The sequence below is a fragment of the Malurus melanocephalus genome, unplaced genomic scaffold (genome assembly GCF_030028575.1).
Source record: "Malurus melanocephalus ecotype Western Australia unplaced genomic scaffold, MMel_1.1 scaffold_288, whole genome shotgun sequence".
Classification (NCBI taxonomy): domain Eukaryota; kingdom Metazoa; phylum Chordata; class Aves; order Passeriformes; family Maluridae; genus Malurus; species Malurus melanocephalus.
This window is the reverse complement of record NW_026623520.1, coordinates 291,749-304,939: the sequence shown is the minus strand read 5'-3', so window position 1 is coordinate 304,939 and position 13,191 is coordinate 291,749. Positions and strand designations below refer to the sequence as shown.

Below are 13,191 nucleotides of genomic sequence, written 5' to 3'. Positions count from 1 at the left end.
AAAAAAAAAAAAAAAAAAAAAAAAAGCAAAATACAAACTGCCTAATTACAGAGAATTGATTATTTGCATAGGGGAAAAAAGGTTATTCTTGTTTTGTGTGTAAGAATAGATTATCAGCTCTGTCCTTTGAGGTAAATAGTCTTCCTCTCTGTCAGATGCATCAGATACAAGTACTGTGCAAGCATCTGTTTTGTGCTGTTGGCTGTTTGCTTATATGATGTCAGTTTTCCTTTTCTTGGTCTCCTGTGGGCAAACAGAAGTGCATACACATGCAAGGAACTTAACAGTGAGAGAGCAAGTGCATGCATGTGTTCTCTGTGCTGGTGCAAATTTTCCTTAAATAGTCTGATGTTCTTAAAATAATTGAGCTCTTAGGCAAATGTTCTMTTCCTGCTTTTAACCTCAAGTGAAACTAGTTTTACCCCCGGTATACTGGTAATGGGCAGGAGTCAGATGGAAATTCAAGATGGTGGTAATAAAATGACAGTAAGTGCACTCTTCTGCCATTCATGTGAGRCTTGAGAGAGGAAAATACTGCTCCAGGAGAAGGGCAATGGGATAGAGGTGAATTTCTTAACATCAGTTTTTCCTTAGTGAGATCCCKAACTAGAATACTAATCCCATATTTCTGCAGCAAAGAAAAACCCATTTCATGTACCTTTTATGTCCTGAACTCCCCAAGGCAAAGGAGGGAAATATAAAGTTTAGAAATAAAATTTTAAGAAGGAAGCAGCAAAGGCAAATGATTTTTGCACAGGCTATGAATCAGGTGCAGATGAGCTGCACATCTGTATTTTGTCTCTGTATGAAAGCACTTCTCCCTGTGGGTGGATGGGTGAGCTATTACAGAATTTATATTAGGAATCTGTTTCTACAAAATGTTATTTATTGCAAATGCTATTGTATTGTAACTGGAACCATTTCTGAGCTGAAATTACATTTATGTAACTATTAATAAAGTTTTGTCTTTCCTTTTAGATATTTGTCAGGTACTCTTTTAGGAATGGCATTCTGTATTGGACTCAACATTCAGGCCAGGCTTGTAAGACATATGTTGTATACCATAGCTTATGTCTGTACTCAAACTTATAAGCAGTACAGTGGCTGACTCCTTCCCTTCCTACTGAGAGAAGCATMTTTTTCTAGAGAAGTGGCAAAATTCATTACATCAGAGAGCAGGAACAAAATAATTTACTGCACCTCATAATAGGTTTTCATGTGATGCTTGTCTTTACTTGGTTTAATTGGCTATAAGTAATCACTAGCTGTCATACCAAGTGTGATGGTTTCACAGGTTTTGTGGCTYACTCTGTAAGATTCCATACTTGACAGTGTAAGTCAGTGTCAGTGTCAGTGCAAGGCTGCTTAGCAGTAATCAGAGACACAAGTCTGCAATATAACCCAAAATATGCTATTAGAGAGGGGTAGGTTATGCTGCTTGTTTCTGAACTGGAAAAGAAAAACCCRTCCATCATTGTGTATTAAGTTCGTGCTAAATAGTGATTAAAAAAGGGTGCTATGAGGTGCAAGTGTCTTTCCATAAGGAAAAAATCATAYGTACCATGAAAGCAACTTTTAAGTCTGTTTGGATACATGGTGCTGCCTCATATATTCACACTGGATTACAAGGGAATACTAGCAGCTGAGTGAGMAAATGAGATACACGTGCCCTTTGTTGAAGGATGGAGTCTGCCTCTGTTATTGCATGGTGTATTTTGGTAATAGCAGTAGCCTGCCCCCATCCCTGTGAGTAGATGGTGCAACAGAAGATAATTGGCACAATTCCAAAACAACTTCAGCCAGTTGTGCTAAGCAGTTTTGACACTCACTGATAAARTAAATAAACCACCAGCTTCTCATGGTTCTTCTAGAAAGGACCTAAGCAGGAAGTTTTGATATGGAAACTCTTTAAACAAGTGCTAAAATGTAACCTAGAGCTTCTGGGCATCATACCTAAATCTTCTTTAAGACAGCTAAGTTGTTARTATCTAGCAGAACAGGTAAATATAGTTTCTTAATTTGTTACACAGAGAAGGAGGGGACGGGTTTGACAAACAGCTGTTTAAGGAGTAACTTTAAAAATGGAAATTGGCCATGRCTGTGTCAAGTTGGAAATTAAAAGACAGTTTCTCAGGCTTCAAGAGTGTATTAACTAAATAGAAGAGCTCCCAAAACTCTATTTTAAATCTTAATGAATGAAGAATTATGCAAGCAATCATATCACAAAAGCAGKAAAGACACTCTGATCTACTTATGTTGTGGTAAAATGTTTGACTCAGCATAAAAGACTGGCATACAAAACAACTGATGGTGTATTATTATGCCCAAGTAGTCTCACCTATTTGATTTAGATTCAAGGGACTGTAATTGGGGGTACCAAAATCTTACACCAAGAACATATGGATTCAAAGAAGTGTTGTCTTTCCCASTGATAAAATTGTCAGAACAAAATCTGTGGAAATCTGACAGACTGAACTTAATGTGGCTGCTGCTGTCAATTTGTCAATTCATCACTGAATAAGGTAATAAACCACAAAATCCAGTGCTTTCACAGAATCTATTTATTAACTGAAAACATTTTTTTCATCACAGTTTTTAATATTTAGAAATTGCTAAACTATCACAAGTGCAATCAACACAACTGAGGTATGAGAATTCAAGTAAGTCTTCTGTTGAAGAATCACAGCTTTAGCTATGAAGACAACTTTGATTATTCTGATGTAGACTTTATTGATGTGAGAATATTATGCTGGAATCCAACCATAATCCAATCTATACAAAGGTCCTTTTTAAGTTTCTTACAAACATTATCTTTAATTATTGTTTGTGCTTGTTATCAGGCATAGTAAAAGATATTATTCGCTAAAAAAAAAGTAAACACTCATTAAAAGTGCTATTCTCAGAAAAAGTAAGAATTAAATGTACCAATGCATCTGATCAGTAACTTCACAGTGAAGAGAGTAAGGGTTAAAGAATTTATCCTCCAACTGCACTGTCCTAAGAAGTACACTCRCATTAAATACTGCACCATCATACAGCTGTAAATAAGATTATTTTAATTTTGACCTTATACTGCAGTTTACAGGTAGACATAACTGGTCCGGAATTTTAGTGGCAGATATTCTGCTGGTGTACAATACCTGTAACTATGCCTGCATCTTTTTCTTCCAAGTTACTGTTTCCAATTAGAAATAAACACTTTGGTAGCCAAGGCTGGCAAACAGCCTCCTCTTCCAAAACACTGTATTCCCCAAATTCAGCCACTGTTACTACATTAATAGTGCAATCTTAGAAGTTGGCTGTAAGAAAATTTCATGCAACTAGTGTAGGAATAGGCCATCCTTTTTGTGTTCTCCACAACGAGCATAGATAACAGTACAAAGTCCTCACTACCACAAATGTGCGGGTTTGGTGCATTGGAAATTACTGAAGGGCAGTAACTGCCCTTTGGTTGGCATGATGCACACAGTACTGACAGATCACGTGTTCCCACCTGGTCTCAACTGCTACACAAATGCTACCATAAAAAAATACTTAAAAATAAGAAGTAGCCATCAATGCTACTCTATGTGCGCTTTAAAAGAAACCCTGTGAAACTGTTCCAGCTTTTTCCCTCCATCTCCACATCTTGTTTTACCTGGTATCTCTTTGCCTGATGGGATAAAACATCCTAAAATATTCCATTTCATAGGGTACATTCATTACTCTATAGGAAGAAGGGCTCTGTTGCCTTCTTTTATTTATTTTTAATAAATAAATAAATAATTTTGTAAGAAACAAAATTTACTCCACTTGACTTCTGCAGTGCTGATTTATTCACCAAATTAACATTGCAAATTTTTAAGTGCTTTGTTTGACTGCTATTAAAATAATGTTTAAACAACATTGTTCATTTTATACTAAGGAAGCCTTACATCATCTTTTGATGATGACAGAATAGTGAGGTGATGTGTTGAAGTCTCACCTCTAACCACCACTATTTAAATCTTTATTAGGTCACAAATTAGCCATGTTCAAAGAATTTTTAACCTTCTTCCCTAATGGACATTCACCTCCATAAACACAAATCCAATTCAAGACACAAAGCCCACACAAATGGATATCTGTTCCTTGAAGGGGGTGAGTAATGTTCCTTTAGACACAGAGCAACGTTTACCTCAGGGACTGTCCTACCCAAGGAGAGTCTTGGTATTTTCACGGAAGGGAGGGAGTTAATCTGTATCATGTCACCACCTGTATCATGTCACCACCTGAGCCTTCTTACACAGCCCTTACTGTGTCCTCTTACAATTCTGCAAATTATTCCTGTAAGTATCCTATTTTCCTCCTGCTACTCACTAAGCCAGCAATTCTTTCTCCTGGACTGTCCTGTTCTGTGGACTGCTGGGGCTAACAGGCATCAAACAAGGRCCATATTTCATCCTAGGCATGTTAGGCACAAATTGGATCTCTTTGCTCAAAAACCTAAAGCTGAGCAGGCAGCAGCCCTGCAATCAGCATTAACAATGCTGAAAAAGCTGTCTATTTGGCTATGTGAATGCCTAGATATAGTTAAAAACAATTCCTCACCTTTTGTAAGAAGCAGATTCTCCCACAATTTAAGAAAAACAAAACAAGCCCCAACCAAACAAACAAACCCTCCAAAAACAAACAAAAAAAGGACACGTGCTTCTAAAGAAGGTCATATAACCACATTAGAAAGTGTGAGTATTTGCAGAAAATTCTAAAGGGAGTCTGCCATCCCAAAGCCTCCCATATTCACACTGAAACACTAAAGGTAGTAAAAAATGGTGATCAAATTCCCTTTGCTATACTGAAACAATCTGATTTCAGTATGACAAGTCTCCAAGTTCTCCCAGTTACACAGGGATAATCCAAGAATAATAAATGTACATCCCTACTCATTACTAAAAATAATGGACCTTGTGATCACATTACTGAAAAACTGGATRTATAAACAAAGACCATGTAAAAATATTTGGCAACACAGAATACTGTAAATATCTCTACATACACAGGACGGGGCTGATTAGTTTTAAAGGTAAAAGTTGCATTCATTCRTATTTCTGGCTCAATAAGCTTATTAAAACTACAGCACTGTTTTCCAAGACACTGGGATTGTGCTGTCTGAAGGCTTTTATAACCCTCCAAAGCAGACRTATTTTATTTCTAAGTATTCATCAATGCCGTATTTTGAACCTTCTCGCCCTAAGCCAGACTCCTTTACCCCACCAAAAGGACACTCCACTGACGAGATTATGCCTTCATTAACACCAACCATTCCAACTTCCAGCTGTTCCGCAACTCTCCAGATCTGAGCTGGGTCTTGGGAGTAGAAATATCCTGATAAAGRGATACAGGAATGAAAATCAGTAACAGCAATTGCAGAAGACTGAAGAAGAGACTTACTCACGTTCAAAATCATCAGCCCATAACACTAAAGCTCACAAAACCCGAGAAATAAACTTATCTGACAGAGAGGCATACCTGCTAGGCCCACATTAGCTGCATTTGCTATAGCAACAGCTTCTGCTTCAGTCTCAAATCTGTCAATAGAAAGAAAAAAATGAAAATGAGGCCTGCAATTAACCTACTGTCTGACTTACTGACAAGARTTAGTCTTATCAGGAATTAAAATGTCAATTTATTTTTCCTAAAAATCTAATTTAACTTTCATTTTGAAACACTAAAATGTCTACCTCTTCTCTTAATTTRAACTGTAGTAAAGTAGTTAAGTAGCCTTTATCCTCCCAGGTAGCTGGATGGTAGCTGAACCATTTACTTCACATGGATTAGCCTACCTATTTTGGCAACTAGACAGCACTCTCAACTCTGAAACATAAATGTACATTCTTCCATCACATCCAATTGCTCTGCATAAAAGCAGGGAAGGCTTTAAGCTTAGGACCAGCAAATCACATTACATACTCAGAAGTGCTGTCTCCTATTTCATACCACAGCTCACGAAGCTGATGAAGATTTTGCTTCTATCTACCCTTTTTTAACTATTGAGATACTTTAATTTTCAAAAAGCTGCAGAAATGCTAAAATCAGGTCAAGAGAAAGAAACAAATAAACCACATATCCAAAGTATGTTTTCACATGTGTACCCCAGTTTTTACAAGACTTGTGTGACCATAAAGAAAAATTTTGCAAACTGTCTTTCAAATCTTGTTTATTCAAAATAATCTTTCATTGTTTAATTGTTAATTTTAATCTATAAAATTAATAATCTTACTTGATAACTGGTGCTAAAGGGCCAAATGTCTCCTCTTGGGTGCAAAGCATTTTTGTTGTAAYGTTACTAAGTAATGTAGGCTCAAAGAAATTCTTCCCAAAGCTGTGTCGTTTCCCTCCAGTCACAACAGATGCTCCTTGAGAAACCGCATCCTTAATGTGTTTCTCCACCTGAGGTGTTCATACAGAGCCAGCATTTAAGAATGAGCAATAATACATTTCTCATTGAAGAAGTAACAGTCTCCAATATTAAAGAGAAGATTTTGAAGAGAGGTTTACACTTYGCAGAGGATCATTTGCAATATTATCTAATTTCTCTTCAATTCTTGTTTCTCTCAGTCTGACACAATTTCAGAGGGCTAAACTGAGTGTGGCCACCAGCCTATTTTTCTGTTGAAATTAAAGGACTACACCTAATGTGAGAAAAAGTCTTTGCAGGACCAAAAACTGTATCTTGTATCAGTGATCAAGCACTATGAAAACAAAAGTACATGACTGCTATGAAAAGAGAAACATCTTTCAAGATGAACTGGCAAGAATGTTTTCCTGTATCTACAATTCTACCTACCCTCTATATATACAATTCATCTAAAGACAACAAAGTAGCTATTTCCACCTAGAATGCTGTCCTTTGATATGACAGAAATTACAGAAAGTGACTATATACTATAAATTACAGAAAGTGACTATATAGTGCTTGTTTATTTGTATATATAGTTGAATGTGCACACTTGTGATGCACAAAGGGAAGGCATGAAGGAAAGAAATTCAAGGACCTGTCTCCCAAATAACTGAATATTTTCCCATTCTTTTATAAAGCGAGAGAGAAGGTGGCAGAATTCATGTATGATGGATTCAAACCAAGCCTGCATACAACTGAGCTGTAGTATCTTACATAAAATTAGGAGACATTTGAATTAGTAACATTTAACCTTAGGAATGGTGTGAAGTATTATAAAAGATGTGACTTATTAGGATTGAAAAAAAAATCCTGGAGTTGCCAGTCATCCAAAACAGAATGTGAAGTTTCAAGTGATTGCCACATCCAGAATTCTGGCATTTTTAACCCCAATTAATTATTATGCTTAGCTTTTTCCAAAACGTAACACTGTTCTTCAAAAGCAATTGTCAATGGCGGTGCTTCAGAACTGCAGGATCACCATACAGCTCTCTCAATGAATGGTCTTGAGAACAGCTAGGAAGTTAACAGGAGGCATCAGTTTCTCCTACAGGAGGCCTCTCTTTCCCTTAATGGAAACAGAGGGATGATGCATGAACTGTCCACATCTGTTTGTCTATGTGCACTCATAGACTTGGGGGACAGAACAACTTCAGTCACACTGCAAATTTATTCTAATAAAAACAARTGGAAAAAAGTGAAACATAAATGTAAAGTTATTTTATGATCATAGAAAATTAAGATGTTAAAAATTAAATATTTATTTATACCTTCTCCACTGCTTTTTCATTTATTAGTGGTCCTTGCGTAGTTTTTGCATCAAATCCATCTCCAACATGTAGTTCTTTCTCTATAGCTTTAGCAAACTTTTCCACAAATTCATCATGAATTCCCTTTTGCACCAGGAAACGGTTTGTGCAAACACAGGTCTGAAAACAAACACAGTAAGACAAAACCCCAGTAGTTTATATTGAAATTGATCTATCAATTAATGTGTTCTGACCCTCATGCCACAGAATCAGGTTACTACACTGATGTCCCCTGCCTCTCTTCCCTCATCCTAAGCTGTTACCTAGCTATGCCATATCTTTCACCACCTATTTCATTTTAGAAATGCAACTTCAACTAGCTGTCAGTGGGTGTGTGAAATACGTCACAATGCTAGGTTGCTTACGCTGGGGAAATGTTTTGTGAGTTTTGTGGACTCAGATACATGGGTCAACCAAGGTCCGGAAACTGCACAAAATACCTTTTAACTAAATTGCAGAACGTTGGACTGAGCAGCAGAAACTCAAATCCCACTTAATGGTATGGGGTTTTTTTTCCTCTAACTCTTATATTATTTGATGCTGAGTTTGCTTTCTTCTTGGAAGTTGTTTCTAATTGCTTTCAATGGCCTATCTATTTGTGCTACCCCTTTGCACTGACTCCATCCTATTTTGATTGCTACAGCATGTGAAAAGTAACAGCTACTTATCCTTTTCCACAGCAGCAGAAGTGCCTTTTATATCATGTTCAATCTGATTCCTTAGCAATCCTTGTCCCCTTTTATTTCCTTTCTTTCTTCCTGTCTTCTTAAGTTATTCAAGCAAAGTTTTCCCCATCAAATGACCTCCCAAGCCCTCTGAAAATCTGGTGCTTCTCAAAAGCTGGAGTTCATCAGTTTCATGTACACACGTACCTGTAAAGCTGGACATAGCCCTTCTCAGCAGACTGTTCAGGAAAGCGATGCTCTTAAATTTTTTTTKACTCTAAAGGAATGCATTTGAAGCAACCCACACTTGAATCTTGTCTATCAATTTTTTAAAGCTACTCATTGTGGAAAAAACTACCTGTGACTGTCTTAACAAACTGAAGCAAGATTGTGTCTTTCACAGCCGTAGTTAATGTTAACGAAGGACATGACAAATGCCTTATCACTTCTCAAGTTCTTGCAAAGGGTAGTCCTAGTGAAYATCATCTTCTCTATCAGTCATGTTACTGACCACCATGTATGCTGTGAAAACATATGAGATTTCAGTCTTGCTATTCAGACTTGCCAGTAATCGGCTTTAGTGCCCAGAACTATGTGTGAGCCCAGCATCTTTCTCTTCACAATAMAGTGTTCTATGATTTCCTTTTACACAAAATAGTTTATTTAGAGCTTAAACTATATGTCCAGTTGTTAATTTTCTAGAAACAAGGACAAAAAGATTGTTCTCACCTGCCCTGAGTTTCTATACTTGGAAGCAAGGGCTCCTGCGACAGCACGGTCCACGTTGGCRCTGTCAAACACGATAAAAGGAGCATGTCCTCCAAGCTCCATGGAAACTCTCTTCACAGTGCCAGCTGCATGYTTCAGCAAGATCTGCAGGCAACAGAGGAGACACAGATATCTGTACCTCCACTAGATGTGGACAGTGGAATCATGGGTGCAAGGCAGCAAAAAATTAACTCTGGCAAGGAAGTAATTTGCATCTTCTCTACAATGTTAGACCATCTCCTATGACAAAAACAAATTTCCTTTATTAAAATCTTTAAAGATGGAATTCTGGCCAACAACTAATGCAGAGAAAGATTTTGATCAACTTAAGGTCAGGTCAAGCTTCTATACACTAATATTGTCACTTTTTTTTGTTTGCTTGTTCTTTTTTGCTAATAAAATCTTGACTACTCTTCCAAAAGTTTTCCAAGATCTGACAGAATTTGGTATTATGATCTGTCTTGATACCAGATTTTGTCTTCATTCTGCATAAAGCCCTACCAGAAAATTCTGTCATGTTATAGCCACACCGCAGTTTTAATGATTCAATTAGAGACGGCAACAAGATTGTTTCTTGACTAAGGCTGAGAGCAGAGACTCCAGGGCCTCACTGCTCTGATACTTTCTCTCAACTGGAGGCACCATTCTTGAATAGTACCTTTGAAACTCAATTTCAGTGCTCTTACTAGTAAGTTGTCACCTTATGATATAAACCAAGGATATCTTTCACAGAACTGTTCACATTATAGTTTTAATAAAGGGCAGTTACCAAGAAGTTGCAGGCAAGCATCCTTCTGTCAAGTACTGATACTAAAATGTATAAGCAGTATCTCAAGAGATACACAATTATTTGGACAATCTGTATACAGTAGCCACACAAAAAGGCTCTGTATAAAGGCGCACACTTTCCCCCTACCTTTCTAGTATAACCACAGTAATAATCTTCAAGGATATTCTGTTCACATATGTACCTTTCCTGTTGCTGTTGAGCCAGTAAAAGATATTTTGGATACCAATGGATCAGTGCATAGAACCTCCCCTACAGCTGCTGCCTGTTGTCTAGAACAAGGGACAACATTATACACTCCTGCTGGGATTCCAGCCTGGTTTGCAAGCTGCAAGAAAAGAAAAACAGAATTTGCACTATTAGTGCATTTTTTAAGAGGAATCACCACTTAATGACTGTTCATTCTTTTGAAGAAAACWGTCTGTAAGTCAATGGAAGACAAAAGGGCTTAGAACAACTAGGAACAGGTGCCACAGCGTCGAGAGCAGTTTTGCTCCAGTTCAACTGTCCGAAAGATACAAGGATATTTTGTGTACCAAAATGGCCCAATCCATTTTGAGGCTCTAGTCCATATAAGAGGCAATGTACGAAGATTCTCATTTAACTACAACACCTGCATCAAATCAGACAGTTTGTCCTTTTTTCACATATGAAGCTGGTCAGAGCTACCTTCCAAGCCCATCYGCCTCCCCATTTACAGTGTCAATCCATTGCTGAGGCAAAGCTTAGCACTGAAAGCTCACCTCCCCAAGAGCTAATGCTGATAAAGGTGTGTCTTCTGCAGGTTTCACTACCACTGTACAGCCAGCTGCCAGAGCTGCACCAACCTTCCGGGTAATCATAGCACTGGGAAAATTCCACTAGGAAGAAAGAAAAAAGTACAAYCAAAGCTATGAAAATTCTGCCTCCTGTTTTTGCAGAATTAAGTGACATTTCAAGCTGTGGGCTGAGAATAATTTTCATGCGTGAGAAGAGCTCAGATATACCTACTGGGGTTATAATGGCTGCCACTCCTACTGGCTGCTTCAGCACCAGGACTCTTCTGTCTTTTGCGGCTGCTGGAATAACATCACCATAAATCCGCCGTGCCTCCTCYGCAAACCACTCCAGAAATGAGGCTGAATACATGATTTCACCCTGCGCTTCTTTCAGAGGCTTCCCCTTCGATTAAATCAGATTAAAGATACATTGTAAGTGGCAAATGGAAGCAATATAAACAAATTCAAGTCATTTCAGAGCTTCTCTTCTTTTCAGAGTACTTTATGTTCCCCTCCCTATGACATACACTGAGATCTCCAAAACGGGTTATATGATTGCAGCAGCAATAGTTGTGTGGATAMAATATACCATTTTATAGTCAATATTTTGTATGCTATGCCTGGATTCATACCTGCCCAGGACAAGGAAGAAGAATAGCAAACACAGTATGCATTTATTCACAAACTCTGAGTTAGATGCTATTACCACTCAGAAGAGAGACACAAATAATGGCAAAACAGTTACAAGTTTATGCCAGGGTCATTTGTGTTGGGAGTATTGCTTTGGACTATCTCCAGGTCTGATCCTGTGGACTGAATGACCATTAGCAGCTGTGACACCATAGAGAAACTGCTGAAGTATCCTCCAGCAAGATTTTATTCAAAAGGACACCAGTTTGTGAGCTYCCAGACTACTCAGTGATACAGACCAAAGCAGACTGTGAATCCAACTTGGAGACTTGTATGGTTTTTCCCAGTCACAAACATGAGCACTTTTGCATGCTATGAAGCACAACGTGGGTCTGGTTTCTGCTGGTTAGGGACTACTGTAATCAAACCAACACACTTTATTTATGTCCGGAGGAGAAATGTTTGGAACGTCATCCACGGACCTAAGCAGAGCAATGTRAGTGCACAGTATGCTCAAAGTGATTCGGAAGGACATGGTAGCTGGTGAAGTGCGCAGGGACAGTCTTGAGGGCTGTCAGCTTGACTCGATGTCCGTCTGCCTGTGCTGGGTTTCCCATGGCGAGTGCCAGCACAGGGCATTGCCCGTGCCCACCCCCGCCTCCCCACTCACGTTCTCGGCCGTGATGATCCGCGCCAGCTCCTCCTTGTTCTCCACCATCAGCTCGTACCATCGGCGGAGGCGCACGCTCCTCTCCTGGGACGAGGGAGAGACAAGGCTGCCGCACGCAGGGACGGGGAAGCGCGGCCCCGGAGACCCGACCGGACCCGACCGGGCCGGGCCGCCCCGGGGCCCCCTCGCCGCTACCGCCCGCWGCCGCTCACCTTGGCGGGGAGGCGGCCCCAGGCGGCGCCGGCTTCGTGCGCAGCCCGAACGGCCGCCCGCGCCTCGGCCACSCCGCAGTCGGACACCCGGCCCAGCTCCTCGCCGCTGGCCGGGTCCTGCACGGGGAAAGCGGCGGCCGTCTCCACCCATCGGCCGCCCAGCAGGGCGCCGCGGCGCAGCAGGGCGGCGGGCAGGGTCCGGCTGGCGGCCCGCACCGGCCCCGGGCACAGCGGCGCGGGGCGCAGCAGGAGGCGGCGGCGGGCGGCAGCAGCGCCCCGCGGCAGCAGGGTGGCCATGGCCGCGCTCCGGCGACAGGGCCCCGGCACGGCCCGCCCGCACCGCCCCGGAGGAGGAGCTGCCGAGGGGCCGGGCCAGAGCGGCGGTGGCGGGGCACGGTGGGGGCGGTGGCGGGTGGCACTCGGCCAGCGGTGGAGTGTACTGGGGGGCAGTGGGGGCGGGATGGAGCTTCTGCTTCCCGGAGCCTCGTTTCTTGCGCCCCATCGAGACCTCCGCTTTGCAAGGAGAGGGGAGGCTTAGAATTATAAAATATGCTGTGCTGGAAGGAACCCGCAGGGATCATCCAAGCTCTTACTCCTGGCCCTGCACAGGACACCCAGAAGTCACACCATGTACCTGAGGGCGTTGTCCAAATATTTCTTGAACTCTGTCAGGCTTGGTGGTCTGACCACTTCCTTGGGGAGCCTGTTCCAGTGCCCAGCCACCGTCTAGGTGAAGAACCTTTCCCAAATCTCTCTTGACGCAGCTTCATGCCATGCCCTCAGGTTCTGTCACTATCACCACAAAGATCAGTGCCTGCCCCTCCTCTTCCCTTCGTGAGGAAGCTGGAGACTGAGATAAGGTCTCTTCTCAGTATCCTCTTGTCCAGGCTAACTTGTGCTTGACTGCAGGAGCACCAGCCCATGGGAGCTGGTCARTCTCTGGCACAGGGGCCATGCAAAGCCCCTGCCCCGGTGC

The 13,191-nt window shown here is 41.0% G+C and overlaps 1 protein-coding gene across 1 annotated transcript; it reads right to left on the bottom strand.

Annotated features, from left to right (window-relative positions):
* Window positions 1–3,442: 3,442 nt before the first annotated feature.
* On the bottom strand, window positions 3,443–12,523 carry ALDH5A1 (aldehyde dehydrogenase 5 family member A1). Its single transcript, XM_057376714.1, has 10 exons — window positions 12,216–12,523; window positions 12,004–12,087; window positions 10,936–11,106; window positions 10,689–10,805; window positions 10,130–10,273; window positions 9,120–9,263; window positions 7,687–7,845; window positions 6,239–6,408; window positions 5,488–5,546; window positions 3,443–5,343 (listed from the first exon to the last, which is right to left on the bottom strand). Exons 1-10 carry the CDS (start codon window positions 12,510–12,512, stop codon window positions 5,138–5,140), a joined length of 1,551 nt encoding a protein of 516 aa, XP_057232697.1. The 5' UTR covers window positions 12,513–12,523; the 3' UTR covers window positions 3,443–5,137.
* Window positions 12,524–13,191: the final 668 nt, after the last annotated feature.